The 27,494-nt window shown below is 48.1% G+C and overlaps 1 protein-coding gene across 6 annotated transcripts in view; it reads left to right on the forward strand.

The window, feature by feature from the left end:
- Csmd2 (CUB and Sushi multiple domains 2) overlaps nucleotides 1–27,494 on the forward strand; it is a 581,156-nt gene that overhangs the window by 308,849 nt on the left and 244,813 nt on the right. For 4 of the 6 annotated variants that reach the window (XR_001784158.2, XR_867884.3, XM_011240560.3 and 1 more), the window contains exons 8-12: nucleotides 1,042–1,129; nucleotides 1,833–1,957; nucleotides 11,010–11,131; nucleotides 25,895–25,998; nucleotides 26,666–26,778. The exons of 1 other annotated variant lie outside the window; for it this stretch is intronic. Coding sequence is in view for 2 of the 5 variants with exons in the window: in XM_011240560.3 (XP_011238862.1) it covers nucleotides 1,042–1,129; nucleotides 1,833–1,957; nucleotides 11,010–11,131; nucleotides 25,895–25,998; nucleotides 26,666–26,778 (552 nt within the window). In the remaining 3 variants the exon portion in view is untranslated. The remainder of the gene's footprint in view (nucleotides 1–1,041; nucleotides 1,130–1,832; nucleotides 1,958–11,009; nucleotides 11,132–25,894; nucleotides 25,999–26,665; nucleotides 26,779–27,494) is intronic. One more of the 6 variants, XR_001784159.2, reaches the window with a different exon arrangement.

Genomic DNA, 27,494 nt, shown 5'->3' on the forward strand with positions numbered 1-27,494 from the left:
CACTGTAGGGTCCTGAGTGGAAGAGAGGCGACATGAGCAAGCTCAGGGACTGTCACTATAGACACCCTGGATCCTTCAGGATTGCTGTTGGAGTCACGGGATTGGTGGGTCCTTGAATGAAAGTTCTCAGTTATCCTCCACCCTGGGAATACAGAGGTGTGAAGTTAGACCAGCCTGACCAATGTGAACCATCAAAAGCAGTGAATGTGTGGGGACCTAGAGGTTGCCTGCTGTCTGCACTGTGTGTGTACCCGCCGCCCCAGACTGAGATCTGCTCCAGCTCAGGCAGCCATGCATAAGGTTTTGGTTTTTTTTTTGTTTTTTTTTTTTAAGGTGTAAGAGTGTCATCCCACCTGCTAGAAATATCCCAGATAGCATCTGGTTGGTGCTCTTGGCCGGTGTAACATTGGGAGGGGTAGAAGAGAATATTGTGGTACTTGCTTACTGTGGTCTGATGGGAGTCTGATGGGAAGAGGGCTCTCAGAAGAAATGTCCATATCTGAGCATAATAAGCCCCTGCTTTGAACTTGAAGCTACAACTTTCTCTCTCTCTCTCTCATTCTTTACCGTTTCTGATCATGCGTTCACATTTTATTTAACTTCCTTTGAGTCATCTCTCCATCTGGGGCTGAGGTTGGGAGACGGGGTGGGGCGGAGTCATCTCATCTAGAACCTCCATCCCTGGATCTGAAGTGCAGGATGGGGAGGTGACCAGAGCCTTTGGACAGTCCACTTCTGGCCACTGGTGTGGGATGAGGGAACAGGATGGAACAGGATGGTTGTGGAGCAAGAGGGGCTGTCTCAGAACCTATATGATCCCAAAGAATTTCACTTGGATTTTTCTTGCAAAGGAATTTATCGAAAGTAGCCTCCTACCTTGCACAGTCAGGAAAGCCCTGTCCAGTAGAGCCTCGACATCCTCCACAACTCCGGGGGAGCAGGGCCTCATCCTGTCTCCTCCTCCCACCCTGAGACACTTCTCAGCCTGGTGCCTTCCTGAGACTATCTATCTATGTGTGTGCTGTTTTCTTTGCCTTGTAGTAACTCAGGTTGGTGTGTCCCAAGGACATAATATGTGTCCAGACCCTGGCATACCTGAAAAGGGAAAAAGACTAGGCTCAGACTTCAGGTAAGAAACTACTTGGGGACTTTCTAGCTGCAAATGGTATGGGGTGGGGTGACCTGGGCTGGGTGGGGGGGAAACAAGACCTGGCTTTTCTGGAGGTGGAGTGGGGAGGGTGAGATGGGTACAGAGTGACATTTACGGGGGAACAAGCTGTCGTCTCTCCTAATCCGATCTTTGGGAGGATACCCCTGCCTTATGGGGTATGACCTGGTAAACTAAAACATGCTTATGTTAAATGGCTACAAAATGTGTATAGCCAGCCAGAGTTTAAAGGGCTGTCACTCTTTGGCATGGTACAGGAATGATGACAGGCCTATTGTCGTCTGGCGTACCTCAGAGCCCCTCAGGTAGTAAATTTTTGCAGTTGTGTACTACCAAGGCATCTTCCCATATCCATCCATTTGCACCCTGGTTTATGGGTACCATCCGCCCACCCTCAGCCCTAATTGATACTTATCTCCCAGCAGTGATCTCGGCTCACCAAGCCTCCTTTTAACTCAGTCCTAAAACCATCAAATGTTCCCAAACAACTAAGATGAAGGGCAGTTGCAGCCTCCAACAGATTTTAAGTGCTGAACAGAAGAGGGCAGGTGAAAGGCCAGAAAGAATGTTCCCCAGGAGACTTGTGTCCGGAGCCAGGGTGTACTCCTCAGGGCAGGGCTTAGCAGGCCCAGAGAATGAACTCATAACACACCTTGTCTCCCAGGTTAGGATCCAGCGTCCAGTTCACCTGCAACGAGGGCTATGACCTGCAAGGGTCCAAGAGAATCACCTGCATGAAAGTGAGCGACATGTTTGCAGCATGGAGTGACCACAGGCCGGTCTGCCGAGGTGAGGGCACCCGGGGAAGGGAGTTGGCTCAGACATCCACACTGGGCATGGAGACCTGGGCCATCCCCCAGGCTGGCTCATCTTGCTCTCTACTGCTCCCTAAACCTCAGGTCTCACCTCTTTGACCAATCACCAGTTATCTGGCATCTTCTCTGTATCAAGACCTCTGCTAGGAGCAGGCATAGAGGGGTAGGGAGACAGACATAACCCCTGCCCTGCATGGACTTCATAGTCCGATGGGAGAGGCATAGGAAGCTGGATGCTGACACATTGCACAAAGAGATCAGAACCACACAGAAATAGGGAAGCAAGCCACTCCGTACACTCTTGTCTTAGATCCATCCATTATAACAGACACACATCCCAGCCTTCTGCCCCCAGTGTTCCCCTTGCTTTGCCCACACTCTGCAATAAACAGATCTGTGGTTTCTGAAGCAGTGCTTTTAGCTGTATAGGGATGACATGGGAGCGAGGCATCAAAAGCCTGCTCGGTGAGCTTCTCTGACAGCAAACCTGGCCATCCTGTCCTCAAGGGCCCGACTGCCCACATTCTCACCTATCACATAAACCAAAGAAGACTGCCTGCCAACAGCCATAAGTTATCCAAATATTGGAAGTGGGCAAGGAACCATCAGTGGGGTAGGACAACACGCAGCTCTTAGACAGCCTCAGGGAGCTGAGGACCCCTCTAGGTGAGAAGGTATATATTGCCGACTTAAATGGTTCCAGCCTGGATCCTTACTTTGTAAGCACCTCTGCATTTGAGCAGAGCAGGAGCAGGCTGTGGAAGAGAACTAAACCGTGACTATACAGAACAATGTGCAGTCAGTCTGTCCTGTAACTGTGTTGATGAGGAATCTAGAAGGGAGTCTTGAAAAGATCTTCCAGTTGAGCCTTCTGTTCTTTCCTATTGTTCAGCTTTAAGGTGGCCGTGGTGTGCTGCATATGCTGAGCTCTGTGCCTTTCTGCCATGTCATTCCAAACACCTACCTAGCGAGAAATATATATTTATATAAGACACAAAGGAAAGCATCCTCTGTATAACTGAAGATGTGGAGAGATCACCTATTTTCCTCTGGATCCACCTTCTTCCCCTGCAAGCATCAGGAAGCTGATCAGACAACATATGCCAAGCACGTTATGGCTTAGCAGGTGCTAGAAGCAAGATGGACATCCTGTAGTGGGTGGGGACTCTTATTTTGATCATCACTTAGAACAAGGCCTAGTACACACACAGTAGGTGCTTTATGACAAGTGTTGAATGATTCTGTGGCATGGATGAATAACTGAATGTCCCATGAGTCCAGGTACAGAACCCCAAGCCACAGAAAGGCACAGGGTATCTAGTCTGCAGACCACGAGACCTTTGGTCAATGTGTCCTTTCAGAAGCCAGAGCAGTAAGGCGTAGGAATGGTAGTGAAGGCCGCACTTCCATTGGAGGAAAGCTATTCTTAGTCATGGTGGTTTACTCACAAGGGAAAACCCAGGCTGAGGAAGGGCTAGCATTCTAGAAGGTGGTTTTAGTCAAATAATCTACTCATGTATTTTTCTCCAGATACATTGTGGGCCCCACCTGAGCTGTCTCTAGTAAACCTGATCCTGGACTAACCTCTCTGTAAACCTTCGCTAAGCACTGGGCTGCTTTCCCCTGTTACCCATTTCACCCCATGCCACTGTGAAAGCGGGTAGCAGGGCAGGTGGGGTGTGGCCCTTCTCATCCAGCCGTTGCCACTCTGTCGCTGTGTGTCCTTGGTCCATTATCTTCACCCCTCTGAACCCCTTTTCCTCCCTGCTCAGTTGAAGGCTCACTACCCAACTACCCCCCAGCATCACCAGGTTAGCGCAGTGAACTTGATAGTGCTCATTTAGGAGTGGCGCAGGGATGCCCGCAAGGCTCACATATGCACCTGTGTAACTCACCCTGCTGCACAGCTGGCCCTTAGCTGGAGCTGCAGAGCACACCTCATCCTATGGTAGCTGTAGGTTCCCCCAGAAGCCACTCTCCTGACCACTGGGATCCCTCAGCTGGCTGGTCCAGGCTGGGGCTCTTCATTAACCTTCGCCACAGGACCCTTGCAAGTGAAGAAGAAAACCAACCCTTCTCTGCCTGTTGACTGAGATGGAAGCGAGGCACATTACTGAAGGGGTGGGGTCTCAGCACAGCCTGACTTCTGCCTCCTGCCTTCATCTTCCTCGTGGTTCCTCTGGCGCAGGCTGTGGAGAGGGAGACAGTGGAAGACCAAGGTTTAGATTCAGATGGTCCAGCTTTCCTGAAGGTCAGAGCAGAGCTCCATCTTAGATGCAGCGATCTGTTCTGGCAGCCTTTGAGACGTTTCCCCCCAAGATCTTTTGTTTTAAACTAAGTGCAATTTCTACACCAATTGTGATCTCTCTCTCTGTGTCTCTCTGTCTCTGTCTCTCTCTTTCTCTCCCTCCCTCCCTCCCTCCCTCTCTCCTCCTCCCCTCTGGATAGTTTGGGTGGCCCTCACTGTTACTATTAAAAAGGGACAAAAGAAAGAGACAAAAGTCCCTCAATCACACGAAGCTCCACTTGAATGCCGGTTACCCAAAATGGCAATCTAAAGTACTCTGCCCACCATACATGGGGAATTGTTTTCCCTCCGATGCGTGTAAAATATGATGTGGCTTTAATTATTCACTTTTCCACACAATTAATTATACTAAAACACACAGACAGGCAAATAATAGCTTCTGGATAAATGTTTGAGGGCCACCAGAATGAGTCGGGCTTGTGATTGATGTGAATGAGGACTATGGAACTGTGCCCTCATTTTGGAAGTTTTGAAATTGGTGACGTATTCCAGCCTCTTCTTTTCCTCCCAGCAGAAGTTAGCCTCTGCTTTGACTCCTGGGAAGTCTTTGTTGTTATAAGCCTTGAGACAAGGCCTCAAGTAGCCCAGGCTGGCGTCAACTTTGCTCAGCGTCCAAGGATGACCCTGAACCCTGGAAACCACCCCTTCTGTCCTCCAACTGCAGGGATTACAGACACATAATGCCACACCCAGTTTCCTATAAAAGCTTGATAGTGCAGAGCAGGCTTTAAAAAGGCAGAACATGGGTTTTATTTGTTACTTTTATGTTTATGTCACCAAATACCTGACAGGGAGTGAACAGGAAACAAGTCTCTCTCTCTCTCTCTCTCTCTCTCTCTCTCTCTCTCTCTCTCTCTCTCTCTCTGTGTGTGTGTGTGTGTGTGTGTGTGTGTTGTGTATGCCTGTCTCTGTGTGTCTGTCTGCATCTATTTGTGTGTGCATGTGTATATGTGTGCCTGTCTCTGTCTATCTTTCTGTGTGTATACATGTACCTGTGTGTGTATGCTTATCTGTGTGTGTGTCTGCATGTATGTGTGTATGTGTGTGTGCATATGCCTGTCTGTGTGTGTTCTCTGTCTCTCTCTCTGTCTCTCTCTGTGTGTGTGTGTGTGTGTGTGTGTGTGTGTGTGTGTGTACATACACATGCACAGGGTGGTGGTGCCTGTCTGGCTGTGCATGTGCTTTTAGAATACAATAATTTAGGTTGGACAGAATATGTAGGACTCAAAGGCCTAAGTTCAACTTCCAACTTTGTCATTAACAATCTAGGTGGCATAGGAGACATTGCTACAGTGGATCTGCATCTTTTCCCTTGACTGTAAAATGGAAGGGGACCTGGTAACTGTGCATAAAGTAGGCTAAGCACAATGGCATGATCATTACAGATGTCTGTCTTCTTCCTTGGTGGCTTCCACAAGATCAGATTCCTGGGCCAACCCCTTAAACACCTGTGTCCAAGTGTCCCCTCCCTTCCCTCTGTTGCCTTCCTTAATGTCTCCTTCCATTCTTACTCCTCCCCTCCCTTACCCTGTCTTCGTTCCTTTTCTGGTGCAGATGTCCTACTGAGTCACTAGAACCCATGCCTTATTGTCCCAGCCCCTTACCTGTATGTGCCAATGATAAAGCTCCCACTTATTAAGGCATTCATACTTGTCTAAAGCACTGCACACACTGGGCATTTTTCATCATTTCCTTATGAGGCAAGTGGCAATAGCCATATTTCATGTTGAGCTGAAACTTCTAGTAGTTGACCCACTTGCCCAAGGGCACAAAGCCAATCAGTTGAGCTGTTTCAACCCCTCGCTCCAAACACTCTGTGCTACTCACTCTTGAGAATTGCACCTGGACCTCCTTCGGAATCAGAATATGGGGGAGCTGTGTGGAGTAGCTCTCCCATCTTGATAGCTTTCTTTTGACTGAATTTCAAATGTCTAGAAAGATTGCCATTTACATACTGAGAACTCCCCTCTGAGAACACTCACCTGCTTTGAAAGAGTCAAGGAGGAAGGAAGAAAACCAGAACCTGTGTGCAGTTTCTCACTCAGTGATGGGCCATTGGGGTCAGATACTCCAGAAAGGTCAAGTGTAAGCTACCAGTGGGATTAAATGGCTTGGCTCAATTTTGAGGTTTGTTCTGCAGGGAATTGGGAGGGAACCAAAGGAGGATTGGGGATAGAAGGGCAGCTTGTTTTAATGGAAATCCTTAAATTTATGGTGTGACCTTGTGTTGTCCCAGTGGCCACCAGGCCCAGAATTTAGAAAGAGAAAGCAGATAGGAGATTTGAACAATGACAGTCTTTTGATCAGGTATGGTATGAAGGTGTGGAAGGAACTGGAAATACTGGTGAGTGGTCTTGAGGTCCTAGATGACAAAAAAAGAAGGAGGAGGAAGAGAAGAAAAAGATCAGGAGGACCTAAAATGGCAAGTCTGGAAGGCAGTAGACCAGAAGGGCCTAGGGTGTAGGATGCCCAGGCCATTGTGAACAAAGTGACCCTACTGGAAGTATTAGTGAGAGGAGACAGGTAGCTATGATGTCTAGACGTCCTGGTTCCAAGGACATCAGGGTTCGTGTATGACCACAGATGTAGCTGTGCAGACGGTAGTGGTCCAGATCCAATACAAGGGACCAGTATTTCAAAGAAGGGGCCAGCCACCTCTTGGCTAGAGCAGGAGGATAAACATCAGCAGGCAGGGTTACATCCGGGGGAGTCAGGAAGAAGATGTGTCAGCTGGGTAGCTTCCTGTTTCCTCCAAGAACAGGAAGGTATCAAAAATCATCAGTAAGGATAACAGAGCGGGATGAAGGGAAGGGCGAGAGGCCAGTGGGCCCTTGGAAGGCATGAGAGGGTCTTTGGGAGGCAGGAGTCGGGGAAATGACAGAGCTCAGTGGCAGGGTTGTTGGGGTCCTGGGAAGAGTTTGAGGAGGGTGATGAACGTAAAGAGATACTAGCTTTGCTTCTCCTATGGTTTTTTTTTTCCATCAAAGCTCAATTATGTGAAGGCAGATATGGAAATATCTGGGGGGAGGGGCCGGTCCACAATTGGCTTCTCCTATGCAACTGATTAAAGGGGAATGAAGAGAGACTTAGGGTTTGCAGGAAACTGATCATAATGGTGGACCCTGAGGTCCAGGCTGGGTTAGGATGGAAGAGAAAACGAGAAGATGGATGAGGCCTGGTGAGTAGAGAGAGAACACCGGTAGTCACCATGGGTCCAATATAATTCCAGGAATTGTTAGAGTCATTTGCAGAAATAAATGACAGTGGAAGGAGCATGATGATCACCATGGAGAATGTCAGAAGCAGGGGTTGGAGAGAAGAAAGACTTCAGTTAGGCAGGAAGATGTTACAGCTACAGTAGGGATTCGTTGGCCTTAGGATAGTAGTGGAAGGCCGGGTGTGACAGAGCATGCCTGCATGTCTAACACTGGGGGAGGGGGGAGCGCTAAGTCAAGAGATAGTAAGGTACAGGATAGCCTAGGTTACCTTGTCTGAAGAAAAGTAAGTAACTTGTGTGTAAGGTGGGAACTGTGCTCGGGCTGGAGGGAGGTCAGTCCTAGGAGAAACAAGAGCATGCGGCCTGGATTAAGGTGGAAATCAGATGTGGAGAGAAGCTGAGTTACAGAGGACCAGATTTGCATTGCACACCTCTTGTGCTTGAGGTGGCTCCCTGCTCTGGGGTCAAACGATTTCAAAGCTAGAGTTGGCTGTGGTTCCAGTTTGTGTCTCTACAGTCCCCGTGACACAGCACCATGATGTCCTGAGGAAGGATAGGAAGCCTGGAAGATGGGGAGAAGTCTCTGTAGAGAGACTAGATGGGAAACTGCAAATAGGGAGATGGGAAGATACATCCATCCACTGATTCAGACTCTGTCTGAGAAGCTGCCATTTGGCTAGCCCATCTGGGTCACAGTGAGGAAATGTTCATCTGCTGGTGGGATGCCTGGAGTTGGCTGCTCAGGGGGCAGAAGTCTGTCTGCACCATCCCTTGGCTGACCTTGCCCAGACAGCAGACAGAAAAAAAGCAGCTCAGACTCCATCAGGAACCTGTCTTAAGGTACTCGGTGCTAAGTATCTGCAGATTGTAATATTTTTAATTAAACCCCTCCAAGTTCTTAAAGTGGTAAATGCTTTTTGACCTATTCTCTCTAATTACCTTCAGCATATTTTAACACACTGCAAATACCATCTAATTCTTGGAAACAAGCTCAGGATAAATCGAGTCTTTTTGGCAGCAAAATTAGACTTCCCAGAAGAGGTGGGAGATGCTGCCGGGGGCTGGGGGGGGGGGGGGGCAGGGAGCTGCGTGAGGATTCTCTGTAGGGCCAGAGTACTGAATTTTCAGATCTTCTTTGTACAGGTTGGGTGGGAATCATGTCAGAGGGGGGAAACCTATGTAAAGGAACTTCAAGGGCTCTCCAGGAGGTGGCTCAGTCAGTAGTGTTTCCACACAAGCACGTGGATCTGCGTTCAAAAACCCAGTACCAATGTAATAATAATTAAAAAAAAAACCTATATGCAGCAGCCGGTACCTGTAACACCAGAACCAAGGAGGCAGAGTGTGTGGGGGAGCTGGGACTTGGTGGCCAGCCAGCAGAGCAGAATTGGCAAGCTGTAGACTCAGTGAGAGATTTCGTCTAAAAAATACTAAGGTGGAAAGTGATTGAGGAAGACACCCACGTGCTCCTGTATATAAATGTCGTTACACACTCACATACAAACCTCCAGAAAGCTGCAATCGCACTCCTGGGCCCGGGAGAAAGTCTTGAATGTAGAGAAAGGCAGTGAGTGTGACACTGAGTCCGGCACTCCTTTGTTGAATACTGAGAATGTCCTGTCTGTCACTCTCACTGGGACTCACTGAGGTGCTGTCACCTGCCCCCATTAGGAAAAGAAAGAGGCGTGTGCAGAGGCGTTGCTCACTCCCCAAGACCTGAACATCCAGCAGATAGATTTAGAGTGGAAAGGCTAAGTTGCTAAGCACCCAAGACTGGCCTGTCCTCAACTGTGCCATCTGCCCCAAGTGTTATGACCTGTGAGTCAACATGGCTTTCAACACAGTGAGAGGAGCAGTTGGATACACATGAGAGCAGGGAGCTGGGTGTCCAAACTCAATTCAGGGGCTGAGGATATGGCTCGGTGGGTAAGGTGCTTGCTGCACAAACATGACCACCTGAGTTTGAATCCCCAGTGCGTAGAAAAGTTAGGTGTGGCAGTGCACTCCCGTGATCTAGTGTTAGGGGGCTTTGAGAAACTTGCTGGCCAGCCAGACTTAGCCGAATCATTGAACTCTGGGTTGAGTTGAGAGACCTAGTCTCAAAAAGAAAAGTAAGCTGGAGAGCAATGAAGAAATACACCCAATGCTGATTTCTGGTCTACACGCACGCACACAAAATAAATTCAATTCAATCAATATTGTGGTCAATTGTGGGGGATAATTCCTACAGGTACAGAATAAGATGAACCATCAAATTATCTGTTATGACCCCCTCAGAACAGCCCTGTAATTACAGGGGCTGTGGTCACGTGTGAGGGTCCCCAGGTTCTCATCTATGCCTCCAGCTTCCTTGAGAGAAGTGAGGGCCCTGCTGACATATTTCTCGGCTCACATTCTGGCTGACCCATAACTTAATACATGTTGGAGTGAATGAGCGTGGGAAACTGCAGGCCGGGAGAAGCGATTCATTACACCTGGGAGCCGTGGAGCCTGCTTCTCCAAAGGTTTGTCATGTCCGGCTCCACACACAGAGCAGCTCCAGGACGTTTGAGGTCATCAACAGAAAGCAAGTCTGACAGCTCAGCCACTTCACGTGCTTTGCCCTGTTGGGGTCGCACACTCGGTCTTCACTCCACCTGCCATTGGGATGGATTGCCATGCGGGCAGTGACGGAGCAGGCTTGCAGAGCCCTTTATTCAAATGGCTGTGTGCTAACGTTGAAGAATGAGGTGGCCAGGCACGTGTTTCTTAAATGGAAGCAAACACCTAGACCCAACGTGGAACCTTAAATGAGATCAATCACCCCTTAATCTAATTAGTTTGGAAGCTATTTTAAAGAGCTTAATTAGATTAAGCCGTGATTGATAACACTTTATATCTACTTGAGGAGAGCACTTCTTCTAATTCACCTTGAGTCTTTATGCTTCCAGTCAAAAGCCCCGTTCCAAGGCACGGGCTGAGTCAGGGATGGGAGAGGGAAGCAACAGGCCATTTCTGAAGCTGGAGCTGGGTTGAGTCGGGCATTTTGGCAGAGTCCTTGGGCACAGGCATGCACTCTGATACCATTTAGGATGGCCTCCACTAGAACATCCTGAGACTCTAGTTCAGAAAGCCTGCAAGGTGGTAGCCGAAAGGGCTGAAGTCAGGCTACTACTTCCGTGGAGACCTAGGATGGAGACAGGAATGGACCAGTGTGCTTGGTGCATCCCTAGGTGCCTGTGACCCACCAAGCCCTGGTGTGCTCACTCTTTAAGAAGGTGAGCTGCCTTATCTCAGTGGAGTTAGGGAGGAAGGGTAGACTTGAGGAGAGTGTTGAGCCTGCCTTGGCTCCAGGCACTGTGACTTGGCTCTGAGCCTGCTGGGAAAGATGGGCCTGGATGCAGGAAGCAGGTGGTTTCTGGGGAGAGATGGTCCAGGTGGTGTCTCTTTTGGGCTGTGTGGGAGACGGGAAGGACTGAACTTGCTGTAAACTGAAGCGACTGTGTCGTCTCCTCTCCACAGCCCGCATGTGTGATGCCCACCTCCGAGGTCCCTCGGGTATCATCACGTCCCCCAACTTCCCCATTCAGTATGACAACAATGCACACTGCGTGTGGATCATCACTGCACTCAACCCTGCCAAGGTAAGGCTCCCTGAGTCGGGGGTGTCAGAGTCCTGCGGACAGGTGCCGGTTAGGGAACGATCGATTGCCTATGAGGAATGGCAAACCCCCGAGCCTCCTGGTGGTAGCTTCTCTGCAGAGAACATCCATTCTCTTTCAATAGGTTTGGAGTAAATAAAAAGACATAAGAAAGATGGAAATAACATGAAAGCCACGAAATGCTGAGTAGCCATGTCCAAGCATAAGAAAAAGGAAAGATCAGGCAATCATCAGCTACCTTGGTGGTGTTCTACCCAAACCAATCCTCCTACCCCCAGCTCCTACAGACACAGCTGTAGCTTGAAGTGCTTTTGTTACTTTTATGCTTGCTTAGACTTAAACGGATGTCGCTAGAGTAGAAGACTTCCGGTGTGAGCATTTGAACTGCATATAAGTGTAATCTTGCTGGGCGTGGTGGCGCATGCCTTTAATCCCAGCACTTGGGAGGCAGAGGCAGGCGAATTTCTGAGTTCGAGGCCAGTCTGGTCTACAGAGTGAGTTCCAGGACAGCCAGAGCTACACAGAGAAACCCTGTCTCAAAAAAAAAAAAAAAAAAACCCAAAAGCAAATAATAATAAGTGTAATCTTGGGGGTGGGGTGGGGTTTGTTGTTGGTTTTTTGTTTGTTTGCTTGTTTGTTTAATGTACATGAGTATTCTGTGTGCATATGTGGTACATCCCAGAAGATGGCATCAGATCCCATTACAGATGGTTGTGAGCCACCATGTGGTTGCTGGGAAATGAACTCAGGACCTCTGAAAGAGCAGCCAGTGAGTGCTGTTAACCGCTGAGCCATCTCTCCAGCCCCTTGTAATCTTGTTTTTCAGAACTTCCCTCACCATTTATCTAGGTCGTGTATAGTTCTACTCTGTTACCCACACCTTTCATGTGTTCATTCCTGTCACTGAGGGCGATGAGAGGGTTGCTGTCTTGCTGTTGTTAGTTTGTGTTTTTGTTTTTTCAATTTCAGGCTTTTTGTTTGTTTGTTTGTTTTTGTTATGTTATCTTTTTGAAATGTAACAGTCTTGCCAGGGTCCACTGCAGGCAACCTGACTGAATCACTTGAATTCTGTCTGGTTTGTTGATGCTGAATCCTTTGGTTCATGAACGTGGTATGCCTTTCTGCCTGCTTAAGATTTCTTTTATGGCTCTTAGTACACTTGTCTCCATTACAGCTCTTACCCATCTCTTGATATATTTGCTCCCAAGTACTATCTATACCTTCTGTCATATAAATATAGCAGTATGATTTGTATAAATATAAATCATGCCTTTCAAAACCCATCGTCTACCTGTTTCTTGATTCTCAAAAATGCAATCAATTTTGTACCTTGATTTTATATATATTTATATTTATACATAGCAAATATCTTGAGGAGATTTTTCTGAGGTTTTCTTGGTGTTGTCTGCAGACTGTTGACATCTGCAAAGAGTGATGGCTTTAGCCCTTCCTTTCCGATCCATTTACCATTTCTGATGGTGGTGCCCTGATGCTGAATGGATTTTTTTTCTTCACTATTCTCCTGGAACATGTGTATTTTCAAGCTAGAGAGTTCCCTTTGGGACCTCGGGGAATCTTTCACATCCTAGTTTACAAAGACTTTTTTATTGAAGATGGATGTTGGATTTTATCAAACAAGTTCCCACACCCGTGATACCATCTTTATACTGCTCCTTGATTCCCATCCTGGAGAGATTAGTGTTTGCTGACCCCCCAAGTCACCCGTCTCACTCCTAGGTCCTACGCTTGTCACCTAGTGTGGACACTTTTCATACTCCTAGTCTAGGTTTAACTCGCTAACATCTTATTCAACCGTGTGTTCCTGTTTTGCTAGGGCTCTTCTTTTATTTGATCCTTGCCAGAATTTTATATCAAGAAAGGGCTGGCTTCATAAGACAGTTTGGAAAGTGTCCTCCTCTACCTCCGGGGACTGTCAGTTGAAAATTGCAATAACTTTGCTTGAAAGTTCAGTGGATCTTTTCAGCCAAATTGTCTGGATCTGGTGCTGGGAGATTAAACTCCAGACTCAATAGCTAAAGGGTAATCTAGGTCATTTGCTTTTGTCTTGAATTCATTTAGCTAAATTTTCAGAAGGTTTATCTAGGCAGTTATGCTTCCGTCTCTTACTGCAGCTATGATATCTGCTAATATTTGCTTTTGTGTCCCTTTTCCTTTTTGATTTATACCTTTAAAATATCAGCATTCCAAAAGCTGCATATCTGCTAGCTTCTTGAAAGAACTGAGTTTGGTTTTGTTAAGACTTCTTTAAAAATATTTTCTGTTTCACCAATTTCTGTTCTTTATTGTTTTTTTCTTCTTTTCTTGTGTTTGCTTTTTTTTTGTCTAGCATTTTATTTTGTCTGCTTATTCCATTATTTACAATCTTATTTCAGTGTCTAAGGCTACAAATTTCCCTCAGAGGATTAGTTTGGCTTTATTTCTACAAATTTTATTAGCAATATGTATAACATAGTTACAAAATTTAGTTCTGATAGATATTTGTTTTTCATTTGCATTTTAAGATCTATTTGTTTTTATTTTACATGTATGAATGCTCTCTCTCTCTCTCTCTCTCTCTCTCTGTGTGTGTGTGTGTGTGTGTGTGTGTGCACCACATGTGTGCATATCTGACATCCGAGGGGGTCAGAAGTGGGTATTGGATCCCTTACAACTGGAACCACCATGTGGATGCTGGGAAGCAAACCCAGGTCCTCCCACAGATCACCAAGTGCTCATAACCACTGAGCCATCTCCCCCACTTTTATTCTGACTTTGGTTCTAAGGATTGAACCCAGAGCCTTATACCTGCTAGACAAGGGATCTTCCACTGCTCTGCGCCCCTTGCCTGCTTCTGAGCATTTTCTGGTTTCCATCATTGTTTGCCCTTCGATCATGGGTTATTTAGAAATATGTAGAATATTTAAGCAATTAAACTTTCTAGTTGTATGAATGAATGTTTACAAAATTTGTGGTTAGGGAGAGCTATATATCAAATCATTTTAATTAATTATTCTTGGATCAGAAATGTGGTCATTTTTCACATGTGCTCTACAAATCCTTGAAAACAAGAGTATGTTTCTTCAAGGTGTGTGTTGTGGTTTCTGCATTTGTGTGTATGTCTTCAACCTTAATTGACTTTTTTCACCTTCCTAATCAATGCCCTATGAGGAAGGGGTATTAAACTGTCTCACTATGACAGCAGGTTTGTCTGTTTTTCTTTAAGATTCTGTCAGTTTGTGCATCCTGTATTTTGGGAGTGTGTGATTAGAGACACGAGTTGAACATTACATGCTTTCCTGGTAAATCAACTCTTTCAAAAGAAGTATGTAATGACTATCTGCAGGGAAGAACATTTTTTTTCCTTGAAGATTCCCTACTCCTCCCCAAGCAATTGCATCAAGTTTCTTTTGGCGTCTGCCTTGTCTATTCTATACTGTTACTTTCAGCTTTCACTTGGTTATGCTGGGTTGGTTGGTTGGTTTGTTTTGTGCATAAAAACCACAGACTAATAATCTCTTAGAGAAACCAATTTAATCATACAATTCTGTTAAAACTACTCTAAAATAATCCATAAGAATGAATGTGTATATTTAGTAGGTGCCATGTTCTCTAATTTTATGTTTGCTTCTTCCTGAGAGGTCAGGGATTGCACAAGACCACACCTTGAATGAGCCCACTGTTCTCTGTCGCGTGTGTTTCGGTGTCCCCATGTTGCCTCCCACACTCTGCAGTGTTACCGTTTAACGAGCCAGTGCTGGCTCTGGCTTCTCGTTTGGGCTTGCTTGTGTATTCAGCACCTCCTTATTCCCAATCCCTTCCATCACAACCCTACCCCACAGAATTGCCTTCCTCCTTCTCGGGCTTCGTGCTTTAGAACTCACAATCCTGCCAGCAGCAAGCTTTCTTAACTCTCTTTTGTCTTGGGATGTCTCTTGACCAGTCTGCTGTCTTCTGACTTCCCTGCCGATTGTCACCACGTCTTTGCGTGGTGTCCTCTGTGTCTGCTTCATGACCTTTTGCTTGGCCTCACTGTCCTGTGTCCAGATGTGGGCATCTCACACATCTTCCTGTGTGAGTTCACCAAAGCTTTGTGAACAGTGGCTTGTGCCTTTCCTCCAAGCCTGGAAGTGTTTAGCCATTGTTTTTCATATTGTTGCTTGGCCCTTATTGCCTCTCTTTTCTTTTTTAGGAGTTTGTCTCTCTGTTTCTGTTTCAAATCATATTTTTTTTCTTCTTCTCTCCTGGTCACATATTCTTTTCCTAGCCATTAACATCACCCACGGAAGACCTGTTGTAAACAGCTTCCACTTGTGATGACATTGTCTGTCCTTTGTAACATGTTCTTGATCATATTTCTTTTTCCTTATATCTCTGGAGCCTTCGTCAGTTTGTAAGGAAGCATTTTTTTTTTTTTTTGCATTCTGTGTCTGTTAATATGAAGTATGTACATTTGGTTCTGGGTGGGGACTCAGATTTCACCTCCCATGATTCCCAGAGCCATGTTTCTATCTGTGTTGTGTAACTTGACTATATGATTAGAATAATAAATTTTGGGGATTATTTGAGGCCAAGGAAGATCATTTTTGTTCCCTTAGAAAGTTTGTATTAGCTTCCATAGCCTGTTCCTGGTGCTGGGAGCACCTCTGGCTACAACTGGCTTCAGATCTAAGTTCTCATCCTAGAGGTTTGAAACTACATAAAGAGCACGAAGGCCTCAGAGTCATGTGATGGGCCTTCATCTTCATGGATGATCAAGGCTTTCTACCTTTTCAGTGTTAAGATCTGGGCTCTCTAGCTTCCTGATCCATTCACAGGGCAGACGGCCCCACGTGAGAGCAGGCAGACTGGTTTTTTTAACTTTGTGCGGGAGTGTCCCCACCTTGGGTAGACACCTGGTCTCTGGCACCTGTCCCTTCACCTCCAAAAGTTCCTAAAAGCACAGCCGCACTACCCCTTGGCCTTCCTCAGGACTGAGGCCAGCTGCATGCTCCAAGTAATGACTCCCCATACTTGCTATGAGGCAGTGACTCTTTCTACTTAGGCTAGTGTGTTTGGACTGCTCCAACAAAATATGACCCCGCTCCGGCAGGAGGCTTAGACATCAGACATCTCCTCGCAGTTCTTCAGGGCAGACAGTACGATCAGGGTGCTAGCAGATTGGGTTTGTGCAGAGGGCTCAGTCTGGCTTGTAGCCCCTACTGAACTTGTCTTTTCTTGACCTTGCCTGTTCATAAAGAGAAGCTCTCCAAGACTGCTACCTCCTGCTCCCCGTGCTCCTCGTGCTCCTCCTGCTCCTCCTCTTCCTCTTCCTTTTCCCTTTCCTTCTGCTTCTATAAGGACACCATATCTCTCCTGTTAGGACTCCCTTTTAGAACAGGCCTTAATAAAGTCCTAGGGGGCTTCCACATAGGAATTTACAAAGGATAACATTCAGTCTATATATATATGAGTTACAAAGCTTTTAAGTTTGTTTTTGTTTTTAAGTTTTATCCAAAACTTCAAAATCCTTTAGGATAAGTGCCAAAGGTAAAACCCAGGAAGCAGGTTCCAACACACAGCATCCTACATGGAAATATTTACATTTTATTCCTTTGTGTTGTGATAAACTTGGTCAGTAGGGAAGGCTGCCTCAGCCATGTGGACTAAGGCTAGACCACAAAGCTTTCTATTGTAGGGTTATTAAGTGGTTGGCCATGGGTTCTTTCTCAATGGTCAAAGACAGTACCGTGGTTAAACTTTGAACTTGAAGGTTGGGATAGGAGGAAACCTTGGTTGAATGAGGCTTGAGAATTCACTGAGAACCAGTTTGTGTCCCTCTCACTAAGCCAAACTTCACCAATAAATGAAACTTAGTGACTCCATATTGGTTGTTCCACCACATCTCAAGAAGAGGTTGTTCCAGCCTGGGCTCCTAGAGCCTGGCCTTCTGAAAAGAAGGTCCTTCAAGGCAAAAGGTTGCTCTTAGCATCTCTGCAGCTCTTTGATGCAATTCCAGAAGTGGCTAAGCAGAGCAGAAGAGCTGCGAGCACAAGAATGAGCTTTCTGTGGAAGCTGGTCCCCCTCTGTAGGTCTCAGGGATCCCCAGAGTCCTGGTGCCAGGTGGGAGGGGAGCCAGAGAACACAAACTTGTCTTGCAACCAGGAGGGCATGAGCTACAGTCTCAAAGCTGAAGGTGAGGAAGTGGAGTGGCCTCCTGCTGACAAAGGGGACCACACATACTTTCTAACCCATTCCTGGAAAAGGTACCTGGGAAGTCACCCCCAAAACATCTTCATCAGAAAAGCACAGCAGCTAAGTCCACAGTATGTTTTAAGAGAAGGCTGGCCATCTACTTCGTCATTTTATGTCCTCTGTCTTTAGAAATGAAGACCGGAGTACATGGAAGTGTGGCTGCAGGGGTGGCCAGAGTACTTATGGGCAGCCCAGGAAGACGTCACTAACTGGAGTGGCTGGGATGTTTTCACCAAGGAGATGGTTGAGCAGGGTCTTAAAGATAGGTCAACAGGAAGGAGTTGAGTGAGCCGTGCAAAGGCACTGAGGCTTGGAACAACCTCTGAGAATGCAAGTAATTTCCCAAGCCTCCATCAGCCGCTGAAGGAAGGGCAAATGGGATCCATATCACGAGGTACCCATGAGCTCAGCCCAGACGTTTAGGTTTTATCTTGAAGTAAAAGAATGTAAAGTCGAGTGCATTAGGCTGTCGTTAATAGCAATAATAGCTTGTGCTATACATCTCTCCTGCCACTGAACCAATGAAGTCCACTCTATAAACTATTTATTGCATAATGAATTAGGTCTTAACAGACCCACTATATGGGTGAGGAAACTGGATTACAGCTAGATTGACAGTTGGAAATGGCCACCACACATGGCCAGCAAGTGCCACAACATGGATTCGACCTCTGTCTTTCTGGCTCCAGTGTCCTTACCGTCACAATTGTGGCACTCTCTGCTACTGACTGGAAAGGTACAGATGGGAGCGACTGGGATTGGCACTGTAGGGTAAACAGGGTGGGGTGAGTCAGAACAGCTTCGGAGTCAGGGAGCTTAGACAACATTCCCAGCACAGCAGTGGAACGAAGCAGAGGAGGATATGCAGAGAGAGCAAGACCATTCAGGAGGCCGGTACAGTCAACGAAGTGGGAAGACAGTGCCATCAACCAGGAGCAGATGAGAGATTTAGAGGGTGAATGGGCAAAATGGCTGGTCGGGAGAGGAGTGGAAAAAGAAGGGGCAGGTCTTATTCAACGCAGCATCTCAAGTGATGACTGGTGCTTGTGCACACAGGAGGCGCTCAGCATCTACTAATCCAGTGAGCAAATGAATGATGACTTGGCGCTAGTTTAAGCCAGTGAAAGGCTTTAAAAGAATATATAATAGCCGAGGAGATAATTTGGCTTGGTAGAGTGCTTGCCCTGCATAGAGACCTGAGTCCCATTCCCAAAACCCACATAAAAAGCCAAGTCTAGGGGTGTGTGCTTGTTTTCATGACCACAGCCCTGGGGCTTGCTCCCTAGCCAACTGGACTAATTAGAGATATTCAGGTCCAAGTGAGAGACTCTGTCTAAAAAAAATCCAAGGTCAGTGACTCCCGAGGCTCACTTGAGACTATCCTCTTGTCTCCATGCGTGCTTGTGAACATGCACATACATGAACCCTCATCCATGCATGTACATACATCTTCAGACACATGTGCACCCTCACTTAAGTATATACATGAATTTGTACACATACGAGAGAACGCGCACGCGCGCGCTCGCACACACACACACACACACATACACACACACACACACACATACACACACACACACACACAAAGAGAAAATACAAAAGGATGAACAACCTTTTTGCAGGGCACAAGAGAGACACAGACTGTGGGATGCACGAATATTCCATGGTGCACAAATCTGGGTTCAAGACAGAGAGAGAGGGGCAGGTGGCGCATGGGTAGGAATAGAAGCTAAAGGAAAGGAGTTGATTTTGAAAAGAACTGGGAGACTGAGCAGACCAGGAAACCATCCTTTTGGGTTAAAAAGAATAAAGAGATTACAGGCCTTGGCAGGAGTCCTGTCAGAGTGGAGCCTGGGCGTGGACCAGACAGTGGGCAGGGGGCTAGGTGGATGGAGGAGAAACATCGGAGGATGGGTACAAAGATTCCTTGACTTGTAGGGACACGAAGGGAGGGAGGACAGATGGGGTGTACTTTGACCTGTTTTCTTTGTTTTGAATGCTGACGGGGAGCTGGGGTCTGTGTACAGGCCAGGGCAGTGCAAGCAGGGACACGCACACAGCGTGGAGAGGTAGGCAGAGGCAGGTATTGAGACCTGACTACTTCTGACCAGGCAATATAGACCAAAGACTAGGCATGGCGACAGGTGGGCCTGAGGCATGAGGACTGGAAGACATGTCACTCGGTCACCGCCTTGGAAGAGCATTTATAACCCCCCGGCAGCTGAGCACATGTAGGCATGAGAACCCTTGGACTTGTAGCTTGTCCATAGCTCTTACTACCTGTGCTCAGGAAGGACCTAGGAATGATCCAGGCCTGTAGAGGGGAGTCATTATGGTATGGGGATGGGCCATGAGCCTGCATTAGCAGGACTACAGAAACCAAGAACCTGGAGACTCCACTGTCTTTATTATGGAGACAAGAGCACAGTTCTGAAGGTGAGCGAGGCAGGCAGAGGGCCCATCCCTTCTCAATAAAGAAGACATAAGTAACCCCACTACCTAGCATCCTGGGAGGTTGGCAAATTCAAGGGAAGGGCAAACAGTTATGTGGTGTCCTTGGGCAATGCCAGGCCCACTCTGGGCATTTGGGCCACCTGATTTCTTACAGTATTCATCTTAGTGCTAATATAACATCTGCCTACCATGGTGGTCACTGAATTTGGCTCATCATCAGAAATACCTAGGGAGGGAGGGAGGCCTGACCGGCGCAGATCCCCAAGACCATTCCTTACAAAGGACACATCAGGCAGCTCTGAGAACACTTGGAGCCTCTGTGTTGAGGGCCCCACCAGCTGGGCTGTAATAAACAACATTCCACTCCTGGTCGTGTTCCAGGGAGATTCCCACTGCCAACTCCAGCAGCCCCAGTGGCAGACACCTTGAACTCTGGTTGAAAGACATTCCCGGCCCTTAAAGATCTCTGCCTGGTACATTGGAGGTGTGTCCCTGTGCCTTCTCTGCTCCTCCAGGTTGGAGAAACCGTGGTCCTCCCTGTAAAGCCCACATCATCCCAGCGGGCCCTGCTCTCCGTTCCTTCTTCTGCTTTCCTATCAGTGCCACTTTGTATGCACAGTCCCCGCCCCTCCCCCTGGTTCCCTAGCCTCCCCGAGAGGAAAACTAGCAAGGCCACCAGTGTGCCTGTTTCTCCCACGGTGGGCACAGTGCTCAGTGGAGAGACACATTATTGCCCTGTTGAGCTTGTCCAGGCCGGAACCCTGCACTTCCTCTGCTCGAGAACATTTGCCATCATTGTCAGGAGAGGTTGTCTTGTGCCAAGGGGTTCTCATCTACAGCTCTCTCTAGGGCACTCTCTGTGTCACTATCAGAGACCCTTGCTTCACTAGCCCCTCCTCCTACCCCTGGGTCCTCACACCAGTTCCTACAGGAGGTCTCTCTGCTTCCTGTCCCCACTGTATGCTGAGACACAGCTTCCCATCTCCTCGATCATGAAGTCATTCCAGTCAACTCCAGCCTTGACGCACCATCCAACAGAAGCCTCGTGCAGGCTTCTCCTAGCCCCACCCACCTCTGCCTCAGTTAGCCTCCCTGCTCCTTCCTCACTCTGAACCACTCACAGCATTGGCGAGCAGCGCCTCTGGCTTCCTCTGCACTGCCAGGCCCTGTGCATCCTCCTCCTTCCCCCGGGGAACCTCCTTCCGTCCTCTTCTTTCTTGCAGTTCCCAGCACTAGCGGTCTGTGTGCATCCTAGCAGTGTGATGCTGTGCTAAGTTGTGCCAAGATAACATAATGGGAAGCAGCCAGCTTCACGCATGGCACATGGCAGGCACTCGGTAATCATGTCCCCGGAAGATGCGTTAGTGTGTTTGTTTATCCATTTATCGAATGGGCTTAAGTTGGATGTCTGAGTGGAATATCAGTATGGCTCCTGATCATGCCAGTTTCTACCACCAAAGGTTCTCCTGCCTCGCTAAGGGGTCTCGTGAGCTTGATTGGTGTGCATATGAGTTAATGACTCAATATAGAGTCCTACATTCAAACAACGGTCAAGAACGGAGGAAAAAAGAACAAAGGGAAGCCAGGAGGTGCAGTGTGCTGGGGCCTGCTGGAAGGCAAGCCACTGTGTGCTGAACCTGCCTCTTGATGCAATTAGCCCCTGCATCCTAGTCATGACTCTGTGAGTGTGGTTCATGTCCAATGGCATCACGAACCAGTGATGAGAAACATTTTATGACTCGAGGTTCTGCCCTTCAAAGCAATATTTTCCCATTATGGGCCTGGCAATCAGACACTCCCTCTGTGGTGATGGCTTGGTAAGTGGTGTCCCTTGCCCCAGGTCTGGCTGGAAGGAGCTGGTACAATGACCACGGTTAGCCAGAGCTGTAGTCACCGCAGAGGGTGGCTGATCCTCCTGCAGGGGACATCATCCAGCTGTGGGTGCTCTCTGTGTGGCAAGCATTTGCCAGACACCTGCTGACATCCAGCTGAGAGCCTGGAGCAGCTTGAGAGAGGGTAGGAGACTGTTCTCTGCCTTGTGCACCTGAGACCCTGCTGGGGTGCTCCAAGGCACTAGAGCACAGGGGCAAGAAGCCTGTCTGACAGTAGCACTCTGCCATCAGACTGTGTGAGCTAGGCAAGCCACATCATCCCTCTGTGCCTGGGCCTTCCTCTCTGCAAAATAAAAGCTATCTTGATTTTCACATGAGCAGATTTGAATAATATGCTTAGAACAGAATTAACCTCATTGTAGGCATTCGCTGTTGTAGTGAAGAAATTTTGTAAGATGATTAAAGACCTTGCTTAGACATCTCCGGGAATCTCCAAGGCCAGGGCCCAGCAGACTAGGACCTCGGGGGCCATCAAGCTTTATAAAATCTGACCAGGACACAGCCATGTCCACTAAAGCACCTACTGTGTGGGGGTATGTTCATGCTACACAGAGCAGGGCAGCATGAGAGAGAGTATGTGGTCCTCAAAGGTATTTCTGATGTGACCCTTTACCAAAAAGGCTGGCCAACCTCTGTTCTAATACTGTGAAGGGTGCCACAGTCTGGCAGTTTTGCCCAGGCTTGGATTCAGAACAGGTTGGGAAAGCACCATGCTATCCGATGTTTGCCCTGCTTCTACATATGCCTGGAGTACGGATAGGAACCATGGGTACAGAGGTGGTGAGCCCTGGGGCAGAGACAGTTGACAGGGAAACAGTGAGGAGAGGGGCAGAAGTGGGCACATCCTGGTGGTGGCCGACCCCCCCCCCCTTCCATCACTATGACCAGGCCTCTGACCAGAGTAGCAAGATACTCTCTCTCAGTTCACAGCTTGAGGCGGGACAGCACAGCATTGTAAGAAAGTGTGTTGGATCTGGGAGCAGCTGGAATGTGTGGCTGACCTCATACCTCAAACAACCAGAGTTGGAACAGGAAGCAAGACCAGGCTGTGCACTCCAAGTCCCGCCCCCAGTGACCTACTTCCTCCAGTCAGGTTCCACACCCTCCCCAAACAGTGCCACCTGCTGGTGACCAAGTGTTCAAACTTGAGCCTGGGAAGGATGGTGTATATCCCAATGGTCACTGGAGTGAGAACACCCAGGAGTTCAGGGGCCACGTGAGGGAATAGATGTGAAAGGACTACGTAGTCTCATTACCTAGTCTAGGATGCCACACTCCCTGGGTCACTTGGCACAGCAGCACAGTGGAGGATGAGACACGTGGAGGAGATTCTAGCCTGAATTGTGGGGAGGGGTCATTTAATGATGCCATTCAGCCAACAGAGAACATTCTGGAAGAAGCCAGGAAGGAAGACTCCCCACCAACTATGAACCACTGCATCCATCCTGTCTCAGTGGCACCTCCTCCCTCTGTAGGTTCCTGATGCAGTGAGGAACTTGTCTCTTGGGTAGCAGCTGCAGCAGATCCCTCACATCAAGCCCTGATTTGCCACATGCTCACTGGTTCCCTGTTATGCTTAGGACACAAGCTTAACTCCTTAGCATGATTGACAGCCTTTCTTAGCATCCCTCCTCCTCCTGAATCACCACCTCTGTTTCCTACATATTTAAATTATTGGATTTACTACACATCTCTAGACAGAGGCTGGTTAGATAGCCCAGTCAGTAAAGAGAACAAGAATTAATCTACAGGAACCATGGTTTTTTAAGCCTGTAGATTTGGTGCACACTTGTAATCCTGCAATTCCTGGGAGCTTGCTGGACAGTCAGGTTAGCCTCATTGGTGAGTTCCAGGCCAATGAAAGACCTTGTCTTTAAACAAAGGTGGTAGAGGGGGTTCATGTTACCAGAGGAACATCCAAGGTTGTCCTCTCTCCTCAACACACACACACACACAAAAGCACACAGACATGCACACACATATACATACAGACACATACACAGATATACACACACCTGCATACACACAGACATACATGTGCTCAGACACACACACCATGCACACACCCACACACATGTATACACAGAGAGAGACACTTATACACTGTGTATGTACACACAGATATACAAGACATACATGCACAGACACACACGCAGATACACACATGCCATGTGCATATACACAGATACACATGCACAGATACACAGACACACATACACAGAGATAGACAGATATACACACAGAGAGACAGACAGACACATGCATGCACACACATGCACACACACACACACACACACCCATGCACCATGCACATACACACAGACATCTCTGGAGAAGTCACACTGTTTCCACACTTCTGCTCTCCTCCACTCTGATGACTATTTTATCACCCACATCCAAAAGCTAAACTCTAGACTATTCGCTCTCCAAACGCCAGTCAGGGCTTCATTTCCTCCAGGAAACCCCTGGGCTTTCTCCCAACCAGTGTGATGTTTCTGTCCTTTACCTATGTGGAAACTGACCAAGGTGTTCCAGAATGTTCTCCCCAGAGTTGCTCCCCTCTGGGAACCCCGTGCCCAAGCCGAGGGGTCTGTGAGAAGGATGCCAGGCTCCCCAGTGTGGGCAGTGTTAGTTTGCCTCTTTGGTAAGTGAAGTGAGGTAACAGCAGTTAGGACTTGATTGGCTTATAGACCTCTGTGCTGGGCTGGTTGCTTTGAACAGAGAGTCATGACGAAGTCACCCATCCTAACTGAGGGAGTCTGTCCTCTTTGGCTTGTAGTGTCAATAGCAAAACAAGCAGCTTTGTTTCTCAGGAAGATCAGCAGGAGAATGAAAGAAGCAAAAGGTGACCATTGGTTCTGAGCATCTGCAGTTGGCCCCACCCACTACCCAGCTGCCCAAGCCCAAAACGTGTCAGTCACCCAGGATTTCCCTTACTTCCCATCCCATTCCAGTCCCCACATCCACCCAGTCACACATCCCCAAATGTCACCAGAGCTTGACCTCTCTTCCATCTCCTTTACAGCTCCTCTACCAAAGCCTCAGCCCTCCTCACTATCCAGCTTACAGCTGCAAGTCGGTTCTGAGCCAGCAGCCAGGCTGGTGCCACCTCCCTCAGGAGAAAGCCCATATGGGGCTTTGAATTAAGCTCCAGGCAAACTCTGCAGTTCTAAACCTTCTGGAGTCACCTCTGCTCTCTAGGTCCAGCCAGACAGCCTTCAGAGTGTGGCAGCTGGCACGCCTGCTGTCTGTGGACCTGTTGGCCTACAGTTTGTTTTAGAATGTTCCCTCTCTGCTGATGCTCAGGTGCTGTGCACTGGATCCCCTCACAGAGCATCCCCTGTCCCCTGCAGCCAGCCTTAAGGTCTACTGGAAGTCCTTCACAGCCTTCAGAATTCCCTCAGAGACCTCAGTCATGGGGAGCACCCTTCCTCTGTCCACCACAGGCTCCTCTTTCTCCATGACCCCACCACCACCAGTGCTGTACCTATCCCTGGAGTATTAATGTACTTCCGCCTTAAGCAAGGCAGAGACAGTATGGTATACTGATGACAGCCATGTATGGCTGGAACACTGTTGTGTTAGTGGAAGAACCCACCCCAGCCTAGTATATGGCAGCTGCTTAGTAAATATTTGTGGAAGATGGGACTAAGACAAGCTAATAGAGAGAGAAAAGGATCTTATTGAAATCTCCTTCTAAGAACATTCATTTCATCCGCAGTTAAGCCAACAGAAGGGGGTGGAAACGGTTGGGAGAAAAGACAGGAAAAGGCTGGGGTGTCTTCTCCAGGCCCCTGTTGGCAGGAGAGCTGAGATTCCACATGCCAGCCTAATACCGCCACTGAGCCTGAGGGGTTTCTGTCCATGAAAGCATGAAGAATGAGTCCAATCATCTTGTGGTCTGCCAGCTGTGCCTGGTGGCTCTTTGACAGCTGCCAGAACTGGCCAGATGTGCCGCAAACATCTTCAGAAATATCAGGGAGCCTCAGGGACCATCCAACCTGTGGAGGAATATCTGTGTTCCTCGGGATGGCACAGAAAAGGGCAGTGTATATAGCAGCCGCCCCCCCACCCAGAATCTTGGGATATATTAGGACACAATGAGGCGTCCGCAGACTTCATCACAGCTACTGCCAGGTCCCTAATACTGTGCTCCCTCCTCTAGGTGATCAAACTGGCCTTTGAAGAGTTCGATCTGGAGAGGGGCTATGACACCCTGACAGTCGGGGACGGTGGGCAGGATGGGGACCAGAAGACAGTCCTCTACATGTAAGTGATATGCCATGTCTGGATGGGAAGTGGGGGATAGAGAGCGGCTCATAAAGTCTGCATTGGTCCCCAGACCCAGTGCTATAGGTACAATGTCCTGTGGTGTTTCTTGGTGAATGCAATAATCCATCTACCTCGCTCTGCCCCAGCCTAGGGGAAGAGACTTCATAGTGAAGTTACATGAAGTGTTTAGACTGAGCAGTCTTGGGCAAAGTCAAAGGTTCCATGCCTGTATGCCTGGCTCTCCCCATGAGCCAAGTGCTACTTTGAAACACCCTATGACTGTCACCTCACAATGCCTACCCTAGGTGACTTCTTGAGACAACCGAAGTGTTTTGGGGACCTTTACACATGCTCAGAACTATCTGAGACGTGGGCACCTTCATGGACACAATAAATGCCTTTCCCAGGATGAGGAAGTCTCACTAAGGGAGCCATGATACCAGGAAATCCTGTACTTCACTGGGCGGGACCTTTGCTTGTGGGGGACCATTCAGTGCCCTTATACCTAACACAGTAACCCAACAAAGAGCCAAGAAATGTCTCTGCCCTGGGCATGTGGCCTAGCTCCAGATTTAGAGCGTGATATTTCCATAGTGGGCCTGGCTCCTTCATTTCCCTTGGCCCTTGGCATGGGGCAGACCACTAAGGATCTCTTTCCCAACAGCCTGACAGGTACCTCCGTCCCAGACCTCATCGTCAGCACACACCATCAAATGTGGCTCCTCTTCCAGAGTGACAGCAGTGGCAGCTCCCTGGGATTCAAGGCTTCCTACGAAGGTAACTGCTATCAAGGAACCTGGCAAGGCTCAGTCAGGAAGGAGGGGACTGAGCTCATCTGCAAAGGATGAAGCCTGGCTTTAAATTCTGGCCCCTTCCGTGCCTCTCCTCAGACACCTTATTTGACCTCTCTGAGCTCCCACCTCTTTCTTTTTTTAGTGCCTCATGCCCCACTGTGCCAGACAGTCTTGAGGATTGCTTGGGACAGATCAGTTGGTGTGCAGGATATCCCAGGCCAGCTTTGGACACGGGTTGCTAATTCATACATGGCAGACTTGCAGAGCCTCGTGATTTTGGAAATCTTTACACTGGGGCCACTGGCCTCCCAAGCCACCTTGTAATAAGTGGGTGATTGTGTCTGACACAGAGGACAGGTAGCCACCACTGTGGATGGCCTGGGGAAGAGGCAGACAGGATTCTTCCTTCCTGTCACTAACTGGTGTTAAAGAAATGACATACTCTGGGGTCCCTGTTATCACCCTTCATGAACTCCCAGATATCCTGTGGGTCAAAAGACAGGCCCCAAGAAGAAGGCAGAAGGAGTCATGTCGTGAGAGAATGAACCCTTTCAGGTATCAGACTCAGCCCTTGCCCCGAGGTGGTCCTGTTCTAGTCTGAAGACAGAATAGATATTAATGCAAGATGGCTACCCACGCACGCAGTGGGAATGAGAAAAGGGGATCAGACATCTTTCTGGGGAAGAGGGTTCTAAGTCC

This window comes from Mus musculus, chromosome 4 (assembly GCF_000001635.26).
Source record: "Mus musculus strain C57BL/6J chromosome 4, GRCm38.p6 C57BL/6J".
Classification (NCBI taxonomy): Eukaryota; Metazoa; Chordata; class Mammalia; order Rodentia; family Muridae; genus Mus; species Mus musculus.